Source organism: Enoplosus armatus, chromosome 7, assembly GCF_043641665.1.
Source record: "Enoplosus armatus isolate fEnoArm2 chromosome 7, fEnoArm2.hap1, whole genome shotgun sequence".
Classification (NCBI taxonomy): domain Eukaryota; kingdom Metazoa; phylum Chordata; class Actinopteri; order Centrarchiformes; family Enoplosidae; genus Enoplosus; species Enoplosus armatus.
The window spans coordinates 15242227-15264424 of NC_092186.1; the positions used below are offsets into that span (position 1 = coordinate 15242227).

Consider the following 22198-nt stretch of genomic DNA (forward strand, 5'->3'; position numbering starts at 1 on the left):
CCTTTGATTTAATTTTGAAGACGGAATGATCCCACTTCCGGTATCGTTCTAGCTACATCTGGTTATCTTGACTCAGCTCCCTCCGCAAGGCTCAGTGACTGGAGACATCTGCAGCTGCAGAAACGAGAAGTCTTCACCACGAAGCGAAAGGGAACACACCTCCCTGGGCCATATCTATAGTCCAAATGAATAATGACGCCTCGAGGCGCTGTATGCGGACGATATGCGGGGTAAAGATTAAAATCAGACAAAGTAGAGACTAACTACACACTTGTTTGTTTGAATGAGGCTGACATACGTTTATAAGTGACACTGCATTACAGGCTTCCTGAGTGCTCTCCCTCTCTCATTTAAACAAACACACGTGTCACGTGATCTGACAGCAGCTGGTATTCTCATCATGTTAATGTAATTGCTCCCTCTAGTGTTCAGCATTTCAACGTGCAGGTGTCTGCCACACCTTCCGATTCATTTACTTTACTGAATGCGGGCACGTCGAACTGGTATTAGTGGTCCATGTACTGGCCAATCAATAACACCATTAGTAGACGCCCACGGACTGTGTCCATACTTAATGCTAAATCAGTGTTTATTTTTCAATGGCATATTATGAGGTCAACATGGCCCTGACCTCTTTCATTAGTGATGCAGTGGACTGGTTGGGAACAGAAACGGGATTGATGAGTGCATGGCTTTGGCTCACACATCACACACATCTCTTACATTAATAAAAACTCTGAACTGAAACTTCAGTTGTTTGTGAACACTTTGAACTGTATTGCTGTGTCATTTAATAAAAGTAAGGCCTCTGTGCATGCAGCTGACATTTACCTGATATGAACAATAAGAAAATACTTCCCTTGTTATTTGTTTCCCTTTCTTATTATGTCTAGTTTGTCTGTATGTGTGATATAATTGTTTCATATGCCTCATCAATACATTTAATTGTGCTTTATATAAGTAAAACTGGTGATTCGACCCCCAGACACTCTCCTGACTCTTTCAGATTTTTCCACATTGCTAGTTTTAGTCTTCGAGTCCTTGTGCTGCTGTGTATTCAAAAGCTGAATGACTAAAGTGATGGATTCGTGAAAGGTTCTTGGATGCGAGACACTGGACGTCAACAGGGTCTTAAGTCAAGTCTGAAGGGGTGCAAGGCAGTCAGGGGTTTTTATGAGACGCTCACCAGCCAAATTCAGTAGGTGCCAGCCAACTCATTTCCCTAAAACTTCTCAAGCACAATGCCTGCTCCTCTGGCAGAGGTATGAGATGTGATTTCCTTGTTGCACAAAATAGACCACAGTGACTTAGGAGGTGCTGGGTTGTTGGCTTCGCCGCAGTGATGGATATTCCTTCAGCTTCAAGTCAGTCTCGAAGCCAAGATTGAGGAGCTCATCTCCGGCTATGATGCACTTAGAGACTGGATCAATTTACCTCCCCCTCTCCTTCCCCAGACTCACTGCCATGTACCTATTTAAAGAAGCAATTAATTTAAAAGTAAAAGACTTCCAAGTGCCAAGAACATCTGATTCTGGCCTCTCATAACCAACAAGCTGATTGATAACTTCCTCTCCCTGTTTGATGTGCCCATGTCAGAGTGATGTAGGGTTACTGGCCTCGCCTACAACGTCAGATCACCGTATTTCACTCAGATGCTCCATGGTCCACGTGAAAAGGTGGCCTATTGACGAAACCCACGATGTCTAGCTATTGATTTAGTACGCAAGGGACTGACTGGCCCCTCCTCCTGGCCCCCGAAAGGATAAATATATTGACGGGATGGACCCAAGGCAGTGGATTGCTTGCCTTGCTTGAGGGAGGGCTAATAGTGCGGCATTAGCTTGCGACCATACAATGAGTGCTATGGATAGGGTTACAGTTGTGAACTACTGCTTAGGACTCCTGGGTTTGTTACTACTGCAGGGAGTGCTAAATGTGGAGGGAAGGAGCATATTTAACCCTGGTAAGTGTGCAAACGTCTATATACAACGAGGATGCTGCATTCAGCTACTGCACCCATTAAATTAGAGCCATTGTTGGTTTAGTGGTTCAGTTTTGCCAAAATGCAACAGGTTAAGAGACGATGCCTGACTATGACATGGGATGGATGTAACTTGATTTTCTGTTTATGTTGTGATATTTATGGTGCTTAAAGTTGCATTTTAATGTGCTTTGTATATGCAGGAAACCACGCTTTTAATCCAAAAGAAGACACAGATCCCCAGAGCAAGATTCTAGCACTGTTACTACACAAGAGCTTAGTTCCTGTTGAAAAGGATGATCCTCTAGGTGAGAGAAAAAAACGAAATGGTGAAACTAATAAAAATAACTCATGCATTCTTGCTTTGATGATGACTATTTTTCCTATCTGCAGGTCTTGAGCTGGCCAATAAACTTGCTGAATTAGAGGAGGTAAGGATATTTACAGATTCACCTTGAAGCAACTTTGGAAAAAAATGTGGATTAGGCAGAAAATCTATCATGATTTATGACGAGTGTAAATATATGGTGGAATGTGGGCATCTTGTTTATATTTCTCATAAAATATGAATCAATTCTACGTAAACAGGAGGCTCTGAATGAAAACCTGTTTCTCTACCTCCTGAACAGATGGTGTATTGATACTGAGATGATGGTTAACTGCCTTGGTGTGTTTAATCACTCTGATCTCTGCTTGTAGCTGCGGGCGCTGAGGGAGGATCTGGAGCTGGAGAAGGAGATCACAGCCAATTTGGCAGAAGGCAAATCCATAACTCGGAAGAGGGGTGAACGTAAGTTAAATACTACATCTGGATTAATATGTAGTATACAAACTGATTAATATTTGTAATTAACTGTACCAGTTGCAGTGCTAATGTTCTGCATGTAAGATGTCATTCTTCAAGTCTTTATTTCCTTTCGTCTGCAGCTTGCTTCTGGAAGTACTGTGTCTGACACGGACGCAAGAGGAGGAGGACCACTGTGAAATCTTGCTGCAAAGCCCAACATAGCCTTAAGACACAAAACACCAGTAATCACACTGTATTTATCCCAGCAATATAGAGTTGTACCGTAATGAAAGTCATCAATAAATGTTTCATTTCCACCGCACTGAGGTGCACTCATGGGAGATCTAAGGACTGTGGCTGTACATCTTAAATCTGTAAATAATCAGCTACTAACTGGAAATACTTCAGGGTCAGATATGACAAAATATACTTGACTGCAAAGACATGTTATTCTTTTAGCAGGGATTTTATTTGCCTACTGTTTGTGGTTATGTCGCTCTCTTGTGGCAAAATTTGGCATAACATGTTTTTGAACCACTGCCAACAAACATCCCATCTGTCACTGCTTTTAGAAATGCACTGCTGTTCATTTTACAAAATAAATAAAATTATAATGTGAATCTGTACTTTTTGTTTTGTTTTTGTTTACTGAAGATGACTTGGTCACTGAATGGACTGTCAAGAGATTTTAAAAGGAGACCATGTTTTGCCATCAAAAAAGGACAGTGAAAATATTACTGAACATCTCAATACTCTTAACCCTCACACCTACTTTTATTCTTTAATTTATTCTTTTATTCTTTTAATTCTCATATCAAATATTTTAAACAGTGGATATAAGCGTCTAAGTGAAGGAATGTGGCCTGTGGTTCACATCTGCAGTGACGGGTGAATTACTGTACAGTCAAGTTCATTTGACTGGGTCTTTTGGAGGTAGGTGACAAAGCTGAGTCACAGGCTTACTCTAAATAATGGGAGAGCTGTTGTGAAAAGATCTGAATCACACAGAGAACAATGAACAGGAGATTTCAGGGAAGCCAGCTGCCTATCACAACAGCATCAAAGAGAGTGTTGACGAGTCCTTTGCAGTAATGTTTTCAGAGATCATTAATGCATTTGCACACAAAAATAGCCACATGCACATGAGCATATACACATACATAGACATGGACATTGTGGTATAACCCATACATAAATATCTACACCATATTGACGATAACACATTCTTCTGTGTAAGAAGGGAGAATGTTTTGAACAGTGAACACTGTTTTTTAATATCAAACCAATTTCATAGTACAATAGATTGTTCTGTGGTGGTTCATTACATATAGGCATATATAAATAATCTTATTTTCTGTTACCATTTTGTATTTTTCAATCATTCAGTGTAATTAATAATTTATTTGTGAATACTTAGCATATGTTTCTGCTGTTATGGTGCAAGGTATATAGCCAGTAAGACGTAGTTGAAAAAAATACCTACAATGTAAATTTCCATCTCAAATAATTAGTACACGGTTTTATTTAAGGACAATTAACCTTTTATTTTTCCAAATAGAGGACTATGGTTCAGTAGCTTACAGCAACACACTCATTCTTTGTCCTCGTCATCACTCTCAGCTCTCTAAGACTTTAAAGAAAGACAGAAAAGAAAAATCACAATGACAAAAACTTAATTTCATGAAACAAATCAGTGATCAATTGCAATTTACTCTTACTTAAAAATCTGTCCCAAATTAACATTTCAGTTTCTTTTTGCACATTACTGACACGATTACTTTGCCCCTAAATTCAAGGGGGTGTAAGCTGACTCAACATACATCATGCATCTATAACCCTCAAACAAACATTATGACTCAGCAGCTCAACTAAGCAGCTCATCATCACTATCTGGTACTCAACTGAGACTGTCAGTGAGAGGTCTCATGTGTTTTACATACATGCAACATGTTAAGAGGTGAAGAAGCACTAGTTGTGAAATCTGAAACAAAGTGACAACTTTTCTTATTTTTATTTCTTTACCCATATTTTGTTATCAGCTGTTATCCAACTGCTCTGTCACAGGCATCGGACACACAACACCCAATCTGACTTGATGCAGAAAGGAGTCTTATCTGTTTCCCTTCAGTCCATGAATTGGAATGCAGGATGGGGTCAGACCACACTGTCAAGATAAGTCCACAGGAAATTAACCAGCATCCTCTGTGCCACTCATTTGATAGTAACACACAGCATCAGGTCAAGTTTTTACTTGCCAAATGGTTTACAATTTCCAACACAGCTCAAGACGAGAAATAAAAACTCCCCAAAAACTTAGCACACAAGGAAAATATAACTGAGGGAATCATGTGAAAGGCAATTCAAAGGTTAAAAGATGTTTACAGTTAGTATAAACACACAAAACAAACTGGAATTATAATCCTACAATAAGATTGGTCCAATGTAAATGTAGAAATGTCAACATTAAGATGTCCAGTAAAATAAATCCAAAGAATGGATCCAGTGGAAGAAGCCTAATGAAATAAGTCAAGGAATAAGTCCAATATCGTATTATAATATTTCACAGTAGGTGAGGTACAGTAGGGGGTTATGACAATGGTTGGGCAGCATGAAGGATGTGTAGTGTGCAGAGGTAGATTGTAAGTACATTTACTCAAGTACTGTACTTAAGTACAAATTCGAGGTGCAAATATTACTACTCCACTACATTTGTCTGACAGATTTAGATTTTTTAGATTACAGTTTTACAGTCATAACCTCCCTGTCCACCAAATATGGTGATTTTAAAGTTTTCTGATACATTGCAAGTGTTCCTTTACGGGATGAAAAAATCTCCTACTAAATGAAGTACTTAAAAAAAAAACTTGGATCAGCTGGTAAATGCATTGTCACAAAGCCAAGAACAGGGCTGTTTTTATGAGCTCATGAAAAGTGGATTTTTTAAAGATACGTGGTTCAGTTATAGAATATGATGCATTGCTGTAGATTAACCTACCCAACAGTATATAAAGTAGTTCAAATTAGCACAACATCCAACATCTACAGCGGTAAAATGCAACATTGACATTAATGCAGCAGTAATATCAATCCAAAAACATCATATATAATAGTAAAACACTGACAGGGAACATTTTTCTGCATGATGGGTACTTTTACTTTTGATAGTTACAGTACAATTTGCTGATAATACTTAATTTATTAAATTAAAAACTTACTTAATTAATGTTTTGAATGCAGGAGCTTTGTTGTAGTGGAGTATTTTCACACTGTGGTTATAATACTTGTACTTAAGTAAAGGATCTGAATACTTCTTCCACCACTGGTAGTGTGATGGATGACTTGTGGGTGGGGATTTTGGTGGAGCAGAGGGCAAGATAACTTGATAGACAGGGTGCCCAGCTCTTCAGTACAGCCCCAGAGAGAAAGAGTAGCACAGAGCACAGCAGCATGATCATAACATCAAACGAACAATGATGGATTCTTACTTCAGAGGTTGGTAGAATATTTAACTTGTTTTGGTTTTACCCCAAGCCAGGTTCTTTTTTACTGTATTTAAGAAAATAAAAAAGGTCTTAAATGTTTCTATTTTATGTTTATAATGTTTATATTATTACATTGTATATTTTGTTAATTATTTGTTGAGAACTACGTCAAGAATTTAATTCCAGACTTGCATTAAAAGCTGACTTAAATAAAATAAAAAATATAATAGAATTTGAGGAGAAAAATGTTTTGGATAAACAGTGAAATAGCACCACACACTGCTATTAATGAGACATACTTCATTTCAGATTTGTGTCAAAATGTGTCTTTATTTCAACTGTGCAGGCACCTTATGGACAGTACTCATCCTCTTCAAACTGCCACACCTCACCTACAACATGTTCTGCCCCAGCAGCTGCCTGTGTCATTCTAGTGGTGCTGTCAAGTGTGTTGGCGACACCATCACAGATATACCCAAGCAGCTGCCTGTCAACACTTCCTGGCTGCACCTTAATGACACGAACATGATTGTCATAAATGAGCAGAGCTTGGCAAACCAGGACCTCTTGTTGCGTTTCAGTCTGACTCACAGCCATCTACACACTATCCATCCCAGGGCCTTCCACTTTGCTCCACAGTTCAAGTCTGTCAAGCTGTCGTCCAATGATCTCTCTACTGTTCCTGCTCGGGTTTTCAGTCCACTGACCACTCTGGAGCAGCTGCATTTAGATGGGAACCAGTTGGAGACCTTGACTGCAGATATGTTTAAAGGACTTGTCGGGTTGGTGGATATGGACCTGAGCCGGAACAAACTGACTAGTCCTGCCTCAGATGTTTTCGATGGACTGACCAACCTTGAGTTTCTGAACCTTGGCAGGAACTCCATAAAGAAGCTTCCACCTACCATCTTTCACTCCTTGACTAAACTTCGCCAGCTCATGATCTATAACAACGAGCTAGAGGTGTTAGAAGCTGGGATCTTTGATGAACTTGTCAACCTTGAGGAGCTAAAAATCCACCATAACCACATTACCAGCCTTCCACCTCAGGTGTTCTGGTCAATGAGGAAGCTGAAGAATCTCACCCTGTCCTCCAACCGACTTAAGGCTATCCCAGAAAAGAGCTTCTACAACATGCCCAAGCTGAGCAAGCTTACCATTTACAACAACCCGCTATTATCTCTACCAGACCAGCTAATGGGTCACATGCCTGACATAAGGGAATTTTATCTGTTTGCCACCAGCCTCACCACTGTTCCTGGAAATTTGTTCGCTAACATGTCTGGACTCCTGGCACTCAACTTTCATTTAAATGACAAGCTGAATGTGTTACCTTCAGACCTCTTCTGCTGCCTCCCCAACCTCCAGAAGCTCTCGTTGAAATCCAACGACCTACGTGATCTACATCCTCAGCTGTTCTCTGGACTAACCACGCTGAAGATACTACTTCTTAATAACAATAAGCTGCAGAGCCTACCAGAAAATATATTCCGGGGACTTGGAGAGATTTTGTCGATTGATTTGAAGAATAACCACCTTGAGACTCTCCCAGGAGATAGTTTCTTGTCAAATACAGTTTTGAGGGCTCTTACTCTGAGTGGCAACCCCTGGAACTGTACTTGTAGTATCAGAGGTATTGCAAAATGGATAAGACATAATGAGAATGTGGTTCTTGACAGAGATGATGCGCTATGTCATAGTCCAGTGTACCAACTTCTGCGTTCCATTGGCTCTCTGCGTGACAAGGAGTTCAACTTCTGCGATGCTACAATAGTCACAAGTTATTTTCCTACTTTTCCTACACAGAGTGACTTGCATGTGCCAACAAAACCATTCCACACCATTTCAACCAGTGGACAAACATCAGTTGTAGCTTCAACAATCACAACCACATCAACCACCACTCAAGGGGCTACCCAACAAGTCACCATCCCAACAACCGCTCCAACTACAAAACCATCTTCCTTACATACCACAATCCTATCAACATCTCTCCAAACTCCCACCAGCACTGTACCTAATGAGGAGTTTCCTCTCATTGCTCCATCAACTTATTACAGGTCACTTCCTTTCAATGACACATTGGTGGTTGAACAGGGACCCGAGTTTGTTCACCACAACCTTCACAGGGGCTGGGTGTTTGTGTGGTTTCTGCCCTCTGACAAGACCTTGGTCGGGCTCCTCATGTTTTGTCACGTCCTTCTAGTGGCCACAGGCTTGTTCCTCATTGTCGCTGCCATGTATTGCATGTATCGTCTCAACAATACCATGGATGAGTTAAGGGCTGAGTGTGCATGTGCTCCAGGGTAACAATACATGTTATCAGGCCTGGTGCACAGGAGACCAAGATAAACTGTCAAGAGGTTACAGTTCATAAAAGATTAAAGAGTGTTTAGGACAGTCACACTTGGAATATATGCCTGTTGTGATGTTGTTGTGATGGGCATACTTTACTTTGACATTTCATGGACCAAACAATTACTCACTAAAATATTTGGCAGATTAATCAATTATAAGCATTGTTAGCATATGAAATAAAACCATATTTCTTTGCTATCTCCTTGTATTATGGTTGCATGCTAAATGTTTTATATACTAATGTCTAACAGTATGTGTAAGTTTTCCATATTCTATGTATCAGCTTTTCCCTTATGACAGCAAACCATATATAAAGTGCCATGTTAAGCTTCAAAATGAATCAACTTTTGAGTAATCAGTAAATACATTTCTGAATAAATAATCATTTTTTTCACGAAACAAATGTTTGTTGGTCTGTGGTTTCCTGCAGCGGAGGCATGTAATGCCATGATGTTATTCCTGCCTCTCCCATCAGTAATTATGAGTGTATTTTTTTACATCTTTTATCTGTTTGCCTCTGACTAAGGCCACATGTTACATTGTAATTATGCGAACCAAGACCTACAGTATCAATATCATGATAAAGATGGTTTATGGGTCATACAGTCAGGAATATCTAAATCTGTTGTATATTTAAGTAAGAAACCTTACTCTTTTGTAGCCTGGTACAGCACTGCAGTGTGTTTTCTGTGCCTCTCCTGTGGTCACATAGCTTAATATATGCACCAGTAAAACAATGTGTATGCGTATTACAAAGTTGTTGTTTTGTTTTTTTTGTTTTTTTTAATCTCTTTTGTACAGGCAAATAGTACATATAACATACACGACAATATGATGACATAACAAATAAAACAAAAAGACAAAATGTGTGCCAGGGTACATGTCGTATTTGAGAGAATTGCTTCTGTAAACATCCCTGCATCCCTTATCTGGATTTCACTTCATCCTTAAATTGGAATGAAGAAGAAATGTGAATTCCCAAAATGAATCATATTTTGGATACTGGAAAGGTTTTACCATTATCTCTGTAACTGCCTTCAAAACAGGAAGCTCCAATTCAGTCATTGTTAAGATTTCCCAAGGTCAGGGAGCAAAATAACTGTTGAGATGACTCTTTCTTTTGCAAAACAGTGCCCCTGTAATTTCACAAGTGTCCATTACGAAACAAAACCACAACAATGTGCACACAATTATGATTCCCTTTTTTGAAGTGCTCCAAGATCACTTGTATAACATAACTTACAATATAGAAAAGGATTGAGAAAAGATGATTTAACTTTATCCTAAAGTTTTCATACAAATGTTTTTATACAAGAACATTTGTGAGGATTATTAATGAAGCTCATACAACTAAAGTGACATTTGTAACTTGCTGTGTTGGACTAATAATACCATTTAACATTGTTCTTTGGAGGCGAAACAATAGTGAATGTTCGACTCAAAGCTTTTAAACCTTCACAAAATGACAGTGGATGCCACAAATTCCATGAGAAGTGATTGGACTTTTAAAACGAACAGCAAACAAAAGAGGATGAATTGGTGAACAGCACCCAAGTTCATTGCTATGGCAACGGGTGATTAGGCCTTTCCAGTACGCTGAGCTCACACAACAGTGGGCATACACACGCGCACACACAGTGTGAGCGTGGGGAGAGGAAATCATACTGCAGGGGTCGACTACAGTGGAAAACAAGAGGAAATATTTTTTAATCTAACCTTTATTTGGCTGTGATGAACTGATTTCAATCAGGTATTCACAGGGATTTTCCACAGCACATTTGTAACTCTTGGCTGGAGGGGAGAGTGATAATCCTCTTAAGTCCAACAATTAACTGTTAGACTGCATTTTGACATCAACAAAACAGCCAAACATTTTGCCCACGACAACTACAATAACATCATTGTTATGTGTTTCTCTTTAGTCTCCAACTTTGGAGCTTTTGGGGAAAGTATATACTCATTATATTACCATGTTACTCTAACTACTGTAACTGTATGTGAGCTCAGACACTAAACTCTATTTTTAAGGTATCCAAGTTCATATACACTTGAAAAGAGAAGAGTAGTATCCACAGATTGTCATTTGCTGGTGTCTTTTTTGCCAAACAGGGAGAAATAAAGCAAAATATACTGCCATATTACTGCCATACTTCATTTTGTATTTGCTCGCCTCTTACCTTTTGACATCACTCAGATGAGGACACGGAACATGAAATACTGTAAGAGACGTCACTTGGGTTCACTTGTTTCCAGTGCGAGTTTTGTGCACTGCAGCAACTGACTGTCTATACGTTAACTCCACCCTCACTATCTCTTTTCTGTGGTGACGAGGGTATTTGTCATGTTAGAAAACACATGGATTTACTTAGGCAACACAGGAATGTTAAAAGCTGCAGAACGCCCATTGCTCACTTTTTTTCCCTCTGATTTATTGAAGAACACACCATTCCACATTTTAGCACCAGAGCTAAATCACACTGAATTTTCATGAACAGCTGGAGAAAAAACACTCAAACTGTATTACTGATTACTTAAATGATTTGGGATGCAATCTGGATATTTCTGATTCAGTCAGTCTCATACACCCATATACACTATATGGACACAAATGCAACAAGCTCTCTGCAGCAGCAGGGAAGACCTCATCAAATAATTTCATCCAGAATTACACAACACTGACAGCTGCTTATTCATTTTCCTGAACATACCTGCACATGGGTTCATTATGGCATTAAGCATACTGAATAAAACATCTTTACTTCTGCAAGTGGAACTGAACAGATGTTTGCAGGTTGTTTGGTGTTTTTTGGATCATCTTGCAATCTGTAATCCCCTAACAGAGGAATACAGTGTGAATGTCCAAGACTGCCAAATGCCCAAACCATCGGCTTGCAGGCATACCGGGGACGTCATACCAAAGATATTTGCAGCTGATACTTAAATTTCCACACCCAAACATGAAGGCACACACGCACACAAAACAATGTCACAAACAAAAACACAAAACCAACTCCATTGTCTTTAACCAAACCAAATTCTCACCCTCCCTGTAACCCTAACCTCCAACATAAATATATATGTTTTTTTCCGGAAGAAGATAAAAAAGAAGACATGTTTGTTGAAAATATGCATCTCCTTGGATGAAACACAGCTCACACATCCTCTTACATGCATTCAAGCAAGCACAGACACTCATGTAAACACAAATCAGCAGAGGGTGGGGCTTCCCCTTGCTTGATCCCCCACCACCACATTTAGCAAAAAATGTGAGCGTGAGTGTGTGAGAGGAACAGAGGGGGCAGGGGGACAGCTGGGACGCTGAACAGTGCCACTGAAGCCTCAGAAAACGGACCTGCAGATTTCATGAGCTCAGGGCAAAGAAAAAGAAAAACTGATTGGTAAAGGGAATCGAGGGATGACGAAGAGCAGGAAAATGTGATGGTGTGGGAGTTCAGACGGTGCTGGAAACTTTCATCAGAGGATCTGTGAAGCTGAGGAGGACGGGAGGACGTACATAAAAGATAACCACACCAACTCTCTCTTCACTCCATCGTCAGCCACTACGGGAGGTAAGTTCTGCAAAACGGCATGCTGTCCTGGTTAATAAGAGTGTTAATTCCTACTTACTTGTAATATACTTGTCAAGGATAATGAGGCAGGAAGATTTAATGCTGGAATTAATCAGAACTGAAATAAGATAAGGATAATGATCAATAAGTTAACAGCAAGAAATGTGTGTAATCTGTGATACTTCTCTCTTAAAAATACAACCTTCTGTACATAATTTAACCCATGATTTTGTTAAATAATATGCATATTCATCTGTAAACTACAATACTGCCTATAGGATTCTTAATTTACAATGAATTTAGTGAATGTGTTAGTGTTTGAAAATGTTGTTTATTATGGATAACACTGTCAGATAAAGTGGTAATCAAAAACCTTTTATATAAAACATGAATTAACTTCTGTGGCTTGACTACTGGTCTCTGGCAGTACAGTTCCCCTTTTGCTAGTTCGGTCTTTTCATGACAGACAAAGTGCTGATCCTTCAGCTATGGCTAGGGGGGAAAAAAATCAAAGCAATTAATGGTGAAGTGGAAATGCTTTAGCCATTACGCTGTGCTGCGGACCATTCCAGGTTGTCCTAGTCGGGAGCAGACAGTGGTTTTGGTTGGACTGGGGTGTTATAATATATACCAGAGAGGAAAACATGGTTTAGCTGATTTAGGAACATTATTAAATTCATTCTTATGAGGGGTCAAAACAGTTCCCAGTGATTTTGTGTCAAGAAGTGATGACGCTTGAATATGTCATGTGTCTGAAAGCTACTAAAGCTGCTTCAATCCATTGTTCCTGGCAGTGTTCTTTTAATGTGTTAACATTTCCGCTCCAACACATACAAGGGAAGGGGAACTACATTCATTACTCATTGGATATCTGACTTTTAGTTTTCTGTAGTTGTGTAATCAGAAACACATCCCTGACTTAAATGTGAACTCTGACCGTTCACATTCACAACAGAGAAGGGAGGTCATAGTTATGAAACAAATGGGTGTTGCCCCACAAAACCTAATTCGAACAAATAAGAAGGAAAGTCATAATTAATATTACTTAGGGTTAGAGTTATTGAGTAAAAGTAAGGAGCACTGGTGAAGTAGGAGTAATAGTGTTTTACTAACAATGGAAACATTACTTTCCCACGCCCAGCACCCCACACTTTGAATGAAAGTAGAGTACAAAATGTATCGAAAATAGGAACAGCTGTGATGCACCAGGATGTATTTTATGACCCTCTCTCTTTGATGTGAAAAAAGAAAAAAAGGAAAGGGAAAAAAAATAAATTTGGCTGAGCTCATTTGAGGGACATACTGGTCTCTTTAGAAAGTTACTTCCTCAGAAAGACTCTTTCTGCACCCTAATACACCTCAGCCACTGAGAAACAACTCATGCTTGCCAACCTTAAGTTGCAGAACTTTAAATGGATTTGTATGGAGAAGCAGGTCATTATGTTGGCACAGCTTTGTGTTAAGAGCCTCCTGTGCCATTACAAACAGTGAGCACAGTCTCCACCACTGCCTCAAACATGTGCAGTCAGTCTGTCATGTTGAGATGTTACTGCAGACACGACACAGAAATCATTTTGGGGCAGCAAACCAAACACCATGCCCACATTCAATGAGGGCATACTCTGCAGTTTGGGGATTTTCTTCTAAATTTTCTGCTGCAAACTTTTCAAGCATATGTGAACTCCAAAGTTGCTGATGAACACAAATCCTGAATAAATAGTTTAGTATGCCAAAAGGCTGCTAAGCGTGGTGATTTATCAGCCAGTGCTGTTGACAAAGCCACAGACAACTCTGGATCAATTTATGCAGATGTCTTCTTTTTGGTTAAAACAAGAATGCTGAGGCTGCAACATGTAGGTACTGTTACTAATTACAGTTGCCTTCAGTATAACTGCCTTATTATGGTGGTGATTTAAAGTGCAGAGAAGGCTGTTCTCTCTGTAAGAGGAGAAAAAACAGAACACAGTGGCTTTTTTTACTGCCCTGGATACTAACAACTATTGTACATCAAATCTCAGAGAGTAGTGCAGTGAAGTAAAAACACAACAAATGCTCCCCATGATTAGAGCTGAGCAGTTCAGTTTCCATCATGTGCAAGAGTAGACCCTATTATTGTAATACAAAGCCAACAGTAATTTCAAATAGGAATTACTGCAAACATTCATATTTTGTGGTAATTGTCAGTGTTTCTCTATTGTTTTGTGTTCCTGCCACCACCTTGGTGCTAAGTCCTATGGTCAGTAAGCTTTTAAAGATACTGGCATCAACCTGTGCAAAGCTCAACACTGAACTATAGGGTTTATCCAGTGATTTAGTATTGCACTCCCATAAAATTTGGGGACTTATTAAAAAAAGAATGGACAAACAGATAAAGCAGCAGAGGCCAACATAACCTGACTTGTAGTCCCTAGTATGGGTCAAGCTCCAAATGAACTATAACGAACTTCCTAAATTTCCCATAATGCTAAAACTAGATAGCAGCTTTTGTTAGGCCCTCCCAGCCTGGTAAATGCACATGTCTCTCAAACAGCACACCACCCTTTGTAGCACTGGCTTTCTTTTAAAATTGTGTAGTCTCCAAGCCCAAATTACTCAAGTAATAAAATTAGTAGAGTTTTTGAGTTCTTGAACTGGACTCCAGTCCTCCAGAGGGCATTAAAAACTTTCACAGACTGAGTGTCCCTTTAAGGACAAAAAAAGGGTATTTAGTATGTAATGCTCAAGGCATGTTCAGAAATCCCTTAGTCATCCATGTAAATCAGATACAAGATTCATACCTAACCTTGACAGTAACATTTCTTCTGTTCTAGAGAAATAATGGACGTGACCCTGACCCTTCATGTGCTCCTACTTCTCTGTTCTCTCAACGCTGGTGTTTGGGCTTGTCCGGATGGATGCAAATGTCAAGGAACCAAAATCCTCTGCAGTGGCCTCTCAGACTTCCCCACAGCTGTGCCCTCATCTACAACTACCCTCTACGTTTCCAATTGCAGTATCTACTTTCTGAAACCAGAGGACCTGACTGATTTCTCTAATGCCCTTAGCATCTTTGTGATTAAAGACACTGATCTGAGGGAAGTGCGTCCTAGCACATTTGATTCCACTCCAAACATAGGTGCCTTAGGGTTTACAGGCACCAAACTGCAAGATCTCCCTGAGGCCTTGTTCCAAAATCTTCAGAAGCTTGAGTCTCTTAATCTGAAGAGCAACAATCTCCTGGTACTCCGCCCTAACTGGTTTTCACCGTTGACAGATCTGAAAGTCCTTGACCTCAGTAAGAACCTTTTCACTTCTGTGCATGTGGAAACCTTTCACCCTCTTGCTGAGCTACAGTACCTTTTCCTTTCTGGAAACAATATCAGTCAAATACCTAGAGAGACATTCAAGGGTCTTTCTAAACTGAAAACCTTACGGCTTAACAAAAACTCACTACAGGAACTCCCCATTGGCAGTTTGGATGACCTTGTAAACCTGGAGGAACTATCCCTACATGACAATCTAATCACTCATCTCCACCATGACCTGTTCTCTAAGACTTTGAAACTCCAGAAGCTGTTCCTCTCCCACAACAGGCTCACATCTCTTCCACAAGGAATCTTCTTAAACCTGCCCCTCCTTTCCCAAATCTCCCTGTATGAAAACCAGCTGGAGAGTCTCGGACCAGGGGTGTTTGGGCCTATGGCTCTGCAGGAGTTGTGGTTGTATGACAACAAGCTGAGCCGAGTAGAGGATGACACATTCAGGAACCTAACTCAGTTGCGTCTCCTGGTTCTCAGTCGCAACCAGATCAGCTATGTATCCACCAGGGCCTTTACAGGGTTGGGGCAGCTGGGAGAGGTATCACTTCACACCAATCTGCTTACAGCGCTGCAAGCTGGGACTTTCCAAGGTCTGCCCAGTCTGGTCAACATTTCCCTGGAGCACAACTTCATCAGTTCCCTCCCTTTGGGGTTTCTCCAGGGCCTGAGCCACTTGGGACAAATAGACCTGCAAAATAACTCCCTTCCCAACCTACCACAGGAGAGTCTAGATGCCCTCACTGCAGCAAAGGAAGTACTCCTGCAGCAGAACCCCTGGAGGTGTGACAAGGATATTCTGCCACTTAGGGACTGGCTGAGACAGCACCCATCCAAGGCCAACCAAACTCTTGTGGTCTGTGAAACACCACTGAACGGTGAGGTAATAGCTCTGCTGACAGATGAGAACTTGATGCCTCTCAGCTCTACTGAGGAGCCTGTGTTGACCTCAACGGAGAAGAGGAGGAAACCCCATACTCCTCCAACCAGACGAAGCACCTCCTCACCGGCTGTGAAGACCACCCCCAATTCAGAGCATGAGGAGGTCACCAGCGGCGGACAAGGGGACAAGGGAACGGTTTCTAATGATACTTCGATCATCCTCATCGCCATTGCAGTAGTGTCCACTGTCATCATCAGCACTGTCATCATCAGCTGTGTGTGCTGGAGGAAGAACAAGAGAGGCAGGGGAAATATAGGCCGCAGAAATAAGAACTCTGTGCTGTAGAGCAGACCACCCAACCAAGAACTTTTAAAGCCAAGGGAAACTCACTGATTACTGTGGTTTACTCGGAAGATGTGGAGCCTAGAGTTGATTTTAGAGCCTCAAAGGCAACAGAAATAGCCACTTCATCTCCATTCAGACGTACCAGCTAAAACAAACAAGTCTACTTTTGCATTCAATTTTTAATGATCAAATGTACCAGCCAGTATTCCTTTCATGTGCCATGTAAAAAGAAAGAGGACATCATATGTACTAACTGTAAAAACACCCACCTTGCCATCTTGTGGGCAACCTGGACATTTTGGTGAATGTAACCTCAGATGCACTGAAACAGTGTGCTTATTTTAGTAAAATTAAGACTGCATTCACTATTTTCCATTTTTCAGTACTAATAATTGCAGTTTAACAATGGCTTTTTGTGCTAACAACAATACATTTATGAGACAGTTTTTTATTTTTGTTGCAAAATGGAACATGTCACTGTAACACAATTCATCCAATGGTTTCCACACTTACAATGCAAAATGCTACTATAAATTGAATAAATGCACTACTTTTAGTGGGAGCAATCTGACATTGTCTTAATCCAGATGTGAACTAAGTGGTTTTACATGCAAACTTCATCTCCTTGAATGTGACAACAAGTTATCCTTTATCTACACATTATTCAGGAGTGTGGAGACTTAAATGCTTGTGAAAAAGAGCTTACCCCAAATAACGGTTAAGTTATAAAAATAGGAAGTAGCATAACACTGACATACTGTATCATACATTAGATGAAAAGAAAAAAACAGGAAAAAAAATACATGAGCACATCTAAAAGTATTGAGATTTTGTTATTTATCCAGCATGTTATGATCCTACTGTGATCACTATAAAGTCAATAGACACAGGATTTTTCATCGCCAGTATGTGTCTGATTATGTTGATAGTTTGTGGAACAGAAGAACAAAACAAAGTCCAGACTGGGTAGATTTAAAAGTGGTCATAGTGAAGGGAAGGAGGCACAGCATGATACTGTTCCACAAACTGTTCACAGCAATTTGTATTTTTGTGAGGCAAAACTTCATTGTCATAAACACAGAATAATGGAGTTCATTTAGCACTGATAATAACTTTGGCTTGATAAGAACTGCCATCTAGAAGAAGGAAGGAAGTCAGAATAACGTTTGAAACCTTTGCTTTCATATACCAAACAAAACAAATTAGTCACAAGTCCTGCTATGTATGTCTAATTATTGCCTGACAATAGCAACTTCCTGACTAGAACTTTGTTATTGTCAGGCAATAATTAGACATTCATTCCAGGACTTGTGACTAATTTGACACAAAACATAATCAATAAACTGTGAACTTTACTTTGTTTCTGCTTTTCCTGATGTGGGAACACGCATGTTTTCAAAATGGCAAAATGTTTACATACCCGAGAGTATGTTAACATTTAGAGTATATGAATGAATGATGAATATTCAAGCTTTTAAAAAAGATCTGTTGTTTATGCTACTGACCTGGGTGACTAACATAAAATACCTAATACATCAATACATAGATGGTAGGTAATGCAGTCTCAGAGTCGTCAATTTAAAATTAACATTTAATTCATTTGTATGCAGTGATGGCAGAAGACATTGTTTTGAAACTTTAACTACTTATATTCATGTACAACAAAACGTTTGTGGACGCTGTTAAAATGCCAGTGATTATGAGACATAAGAAAAGGAAAATTCATTTTGTAATCTTGGTACCATGCTGCAGAGGAGTGCAGTAACTGGCTGAAACATTAAAAACCTTCCATCCTTGCTCTTATCTCAAGCTGCAGAAGTGTGTTACACCACGCCTCAAATGGGATGCAACACACTCGAGGCCTGCTGGCAAACATCGATACAGAAGATAAATAATGACACTGAGCTTGTTTATGTCTCCTCACTGCTGTAACAACCTGTTTCATCCTGGCTCGGGAAATAATCAGGTAGGCAAATGTTTCTTCTCAGCACATAGATTGAATGATTACTTCACACAGCAAAGCTTTTTATAATGTTGCTGATACTTGACTGCTCATATATTATCACAAGAAAGAGAAAAGCATCATACATTAAACTACTTTCTAAACTGTACCTTCTAAAAAGTTAGACCTAAACTGTGAAAGGTCTAAATTGAATCTACTCTGTTATCTATTTTATGAATGACACATTATCACATTTTTTTCTTTTTATAGCGAATAAGCATGTCAAGAAGAGAAATCATTGTTCTTTTACTGTCTTTACTGTTTGAGTCTTCATTGACTCAAAACAAACTATGCGAAAAGGAGACCGACTGTCCCAACGAGAACCAGGATGTTTTTAGTTCATCTACGACAGAAATCCCACGCTTCCTGAAACCAGGTGTAACAGAGGTTTTCTTTGTGGATAGCCAGATTAAAACAATCCCTAAAGAAGCCTTTGTTGAAAACCCCCAGCTTGAAAAGGTGGAGTTCATTAACACTAAGACGACATCTATTGAGCCGGGAGCTTTTGAAGGTTTGGAACACCTCAAGCATATTGAGATCTCCAGCAGTCCATTAACATCAATCCCAGTGGGAGTCTTTAAAGACCTCAGCAACCTGGAGAAGATTATACTAAAGCTAAACAAGCTTCGTAGTCTGGAGAGGGGCTTGCTTGACGGCCTTAAAAAAGTAAGAGATCTCCAGCTACATGGGAACGAGATCGAAACGATTGAAGATGGGACCTTTGATGGTCTTGAGAATCTTATATCCCTCCATTTAGCTAAAAACAATCTCTCTGCTGTATCTGCCAACTGGTTCTCAAACCTACACAGACTGCAGACTCTGCGGCTTTACGAGAATCAGCTGACCACCATTCCTGAAAATATTTTTCAGAATTTGCCAAACTTAAAGGAAATTGGCTTGCATGGGAACAAAATAGCAGAATTATCACCAAATCTATTTCCACATAAAGACAAACTAAATAAACTGCTTTTGGATAGTAATCTTCTGACTGGTTTACCTCAAGAGTTTTTCGTTGGCTTCCCTCAGCTTAAAACTCTGACCCTACATAAGAATAAACTTACTAGTCTACCACCAGTGCTTTTTGGAGATATGCCTAAATTGACTGAGATAAGCCTCAGTCAAAACAATCTCAGCACCCTTCCTAAAGGAATAATCAGCCCTCTGAAGAAACTCAAGAAGCTAGATCTGTCTAAAAATCACTTTGTCACCTTGTATGCTGAGTACTTTGAAGGCCCTGAGAAGCTCACAGAGCTGAATCTATTAAACAACAAGATAAATTCACTGGATGCAGATGTGTTTGAAAACCTACAATCACTGACCACACTCAAGCTAGCTCACAACAACCTCCAGACGCTTCCTGAGAATATTTTTCAGCCTTTAACAAAACTCAAAAAACTTTACCTCAGTGACAACCCTTGGCACTGTGACTGTAATCTGATAGATCTTCACCTCTGGATGAAGGCGAACTCTGACAAGATCATGTCTCCTGTGGTCTGTGAGTATCCAGAAGATCGAAAAGGGCAGGAAATCCAATCATTAACAGAGGATCAATTTATTTGCCCCACCCTTCCCCCCACAACCACTCTCTTAACCACCACAACAACTCCCACGACTACCACAACACTCCCAACTACAGAACCAACATCCACAATCCTCACTACTACAACTACTACAACACCTCTTCCTACAACAGCAACCACCACTTTGCCAACAACCACCACCACACCTCCCACAACCACCACACCCACCACTACACTCCCAACCACAGAACCAATCACCACCACCCTTACTACCACAACTCCAACAACCTCTTTGCCAACTACAACTATAACAACTACAACTGTCTCCACCACACCACTAGCCACAACCACCTCAGCAAAACCAACAACCACTGCTCTGCCAACAACCACACCCACAACCACTATAAGCCCAGCTATAGCCACCACAGCCATGACCACGATAACAACAACTGCACCCACAACCACAACCACAATGACAACAACTGCACCCACAACCAGTATAACAACTGCACCCACCACCACAACAACTATACCCACAACCTCTTTAACAACATCTGCACCCACCACCACGATAACAACAACTGCACCCACCACCACTACGACAGCTACATCTACAACAACTATGCCCACAACCACCACCCTCAAGACTACCCAACCATCCACTACCCAAACAACGATGCCTCCTCCACAAACCACTCCAACGATCTTCACCTGTCCCATGGAGCCAGTCACTCAGGAGCCATCACCTTCCTTCACGCATCAGTACAGAAACAAAGTTCAGCGGTGCAAATCTCAGATGATGATCTACACCGCACTGCTGGTGGTGGAGATCACCTGCACACTGGTGCTGGCTAAGTTCACCCTGTCTCTTTACTGCCTGCTGCAGCACAGGGAGAGGATGTACTACAGGGTCAAACTCACCCGTTTCTCCTACAGGAGAGAGATCATCTTAAGACCTCTACGAGAGGCAGAGACTCATGGACTTTAAGCAACAACAACAACAGCCTTTTGTTTGATGCCAATGGTGGTAAATGAGCTGATTAGCAGCTGTGACCTATCAAAGCCTCCTTAAGTAAGTATGTAATATTTAAATTGGCTGTAATTCATATTTCTACATTGTGAAAACAATGCGAAGGGGGTCACTGGTTGCTGCTAAATGCTCCAGTGTGTTCACTAGAAATGTCTTATCGGAAATTTTCACTTTTTTTTGCAGTAAAGGGTTTCTGAAAAATATATATTTCTGTAAACATAATAATGTGTTACAAACACAATGCATTATCCAATGATTAAAAAAGGTCCTCCTGGAAATCTGTTTGTCTTGTTATGACTGAAATCCGACACACAACCAAAATAGACACACTCTTACAGCAGGGGAAGTCCAGAGATCCAAGAGACTTAATTCATCAAGTGAGAAAACACACAGTTTAGGAAACTTTATCTAACACAATCTGTGTGTCTGCAATTTAGATTACATCCTAGTAGACTGAATATATAGGCTTGTTTCTTGTGCACCAGTTAAGTAATACAGCTTTATTTGTTCTTCATCAGTGGTTTCTATTACTGTAGAGAGGATACTTACTGGAAACAGAATGTTTTGCACTTTTTCCACAAGGTCAAAATGGATCTTTACAGCAAAACAAATGAATCCCTCAGGTCCTAAATTCATGAAGTGGAAAATACTGAGCAGGGGTCTGGGACTGGGATTTGTGTTTGGTAGGGTTGTCTGCCTAATAACTAAAGGTTAAATACATTAATTAGGCCTTTTATTAGACAGTAGCACAGGAACAGAACAGTAGGCCAGATTCATTAACCCAGTCTGTGTGTCTGTGCATGTGTGTGAGAGATAATAACAGAATTAAAAACTAAAGTTTATCTTAATAGAAACTGTTTTCCTGCTGTCTGCCCTTAAAATATGGTACAGCAGAATAATGATTATGACAGTGAACAGTAACTATGAGGTTACATGTAACCCTTT

At 40.1% G+C, this 22198-nt stretch overlaps 3 protein-coding genes across 3 annotated transcripts; all 3 read left to right on the plus strand.

Annotated features, from left to right (window-relative positions):
* The first annotated feature begins 1863 nt into the window (after window positions 1–1863).
* On the plus strand, window positions 1864–2934 carry uts2d (urotensin 2 domain containing). Its single transcript, XM_070908228.1, has 5 exons — window positions 1864–1963; window positions 2185–2289; window positions 2375–2412; window positions 2681–2771; window positions 2909–2934. The coding sequence occupies exons 1-5, from the start codon at window positions 1864–1866 to the stop codon at window positions 2932–2934; spliced, it is 360 nt and encodes a 119-aa protein (XP_070764329.1).
* A 3292-nt stretch (window positions 2935–6226) lies between these two features.
* Window positions 6227–21531, plus strand: LOC139287740 (slit homolog 3 protein). Its single transcript, XM_070908908.1, has 4 exons — window positions 6227–6260; window positions 6597–8556; window positions 9270–9273; window positions 18914–21531. The coding sequence occupies exons 1-4, from the start codon at window positions 6239–6241 to the stop codon at window positions 21209–21211; spliced, it is 4284 nt and encodes a 1427-aa protein (XP_070765009.1). The 5' UTR covers window positions 6227–6238; the 3' UTR covers window positions 21212–21531.
* On the plus strand, window positions 11953–17269 carry lrrc15 (leucine rich repeat containing 15). Its single transcript, XM_070908785.1, has 2 exons — window positions 11953–12177; window positions 14988–17269. Exon 2 carries the CDS (start codon window positions 14995–14997, stop codon window positions 16699–16701), a length of 1707 nt encoding a protein of 568 aa, XP_070764886.1. The 5' UTR covers window positions 11953–12177; window positions 14988–14994; the 3' UTR covers window positions 16702–17269.
* Window positions 21532–22198: the final 667 nt, after the last annotated feature.

Coding starts and splice junctions, on each gene's coding strand:
- uts2d (XM_070908228.1), top strand. CDS start 1,864: ATGGATAGGGTTACAGTTGTGAACTACTGCTTAGGACTCCTGGGTTTG. Junction 1,964..2,184: donor AAGGAGCATATTTAACCCTG/GTAAGTGTGCAA, acceptor TTGTATATGCAG/GAAACCACGCTTTTAATCCA. Junction 2,772..2,908: donor AACTCGGAAGAGGGGTGAAC/GTAAGTTAAATA, acceptor TTTCGTCTGCAG/CTTGCTTCTGGAAGTACTGT.
- LOC139287740 (XM_070908908.1), top strand. CDS start 6,239: ATGATGGATTCTTACTTCAGAG. Junction 6,261..6,596: donor GATGGATTCTTACTTCAGAG/GTTGGTAGAATA, acceptor TCAACTGTGCAG/GCACCTTATGGACAGTACTC.
- lrrc15 (XM_070908785.1), top strand. CDS start 14,995: ATGGACGTGACCCTGACCCTTCATGTGCTCCTACTTCTCTGTTCTCTC.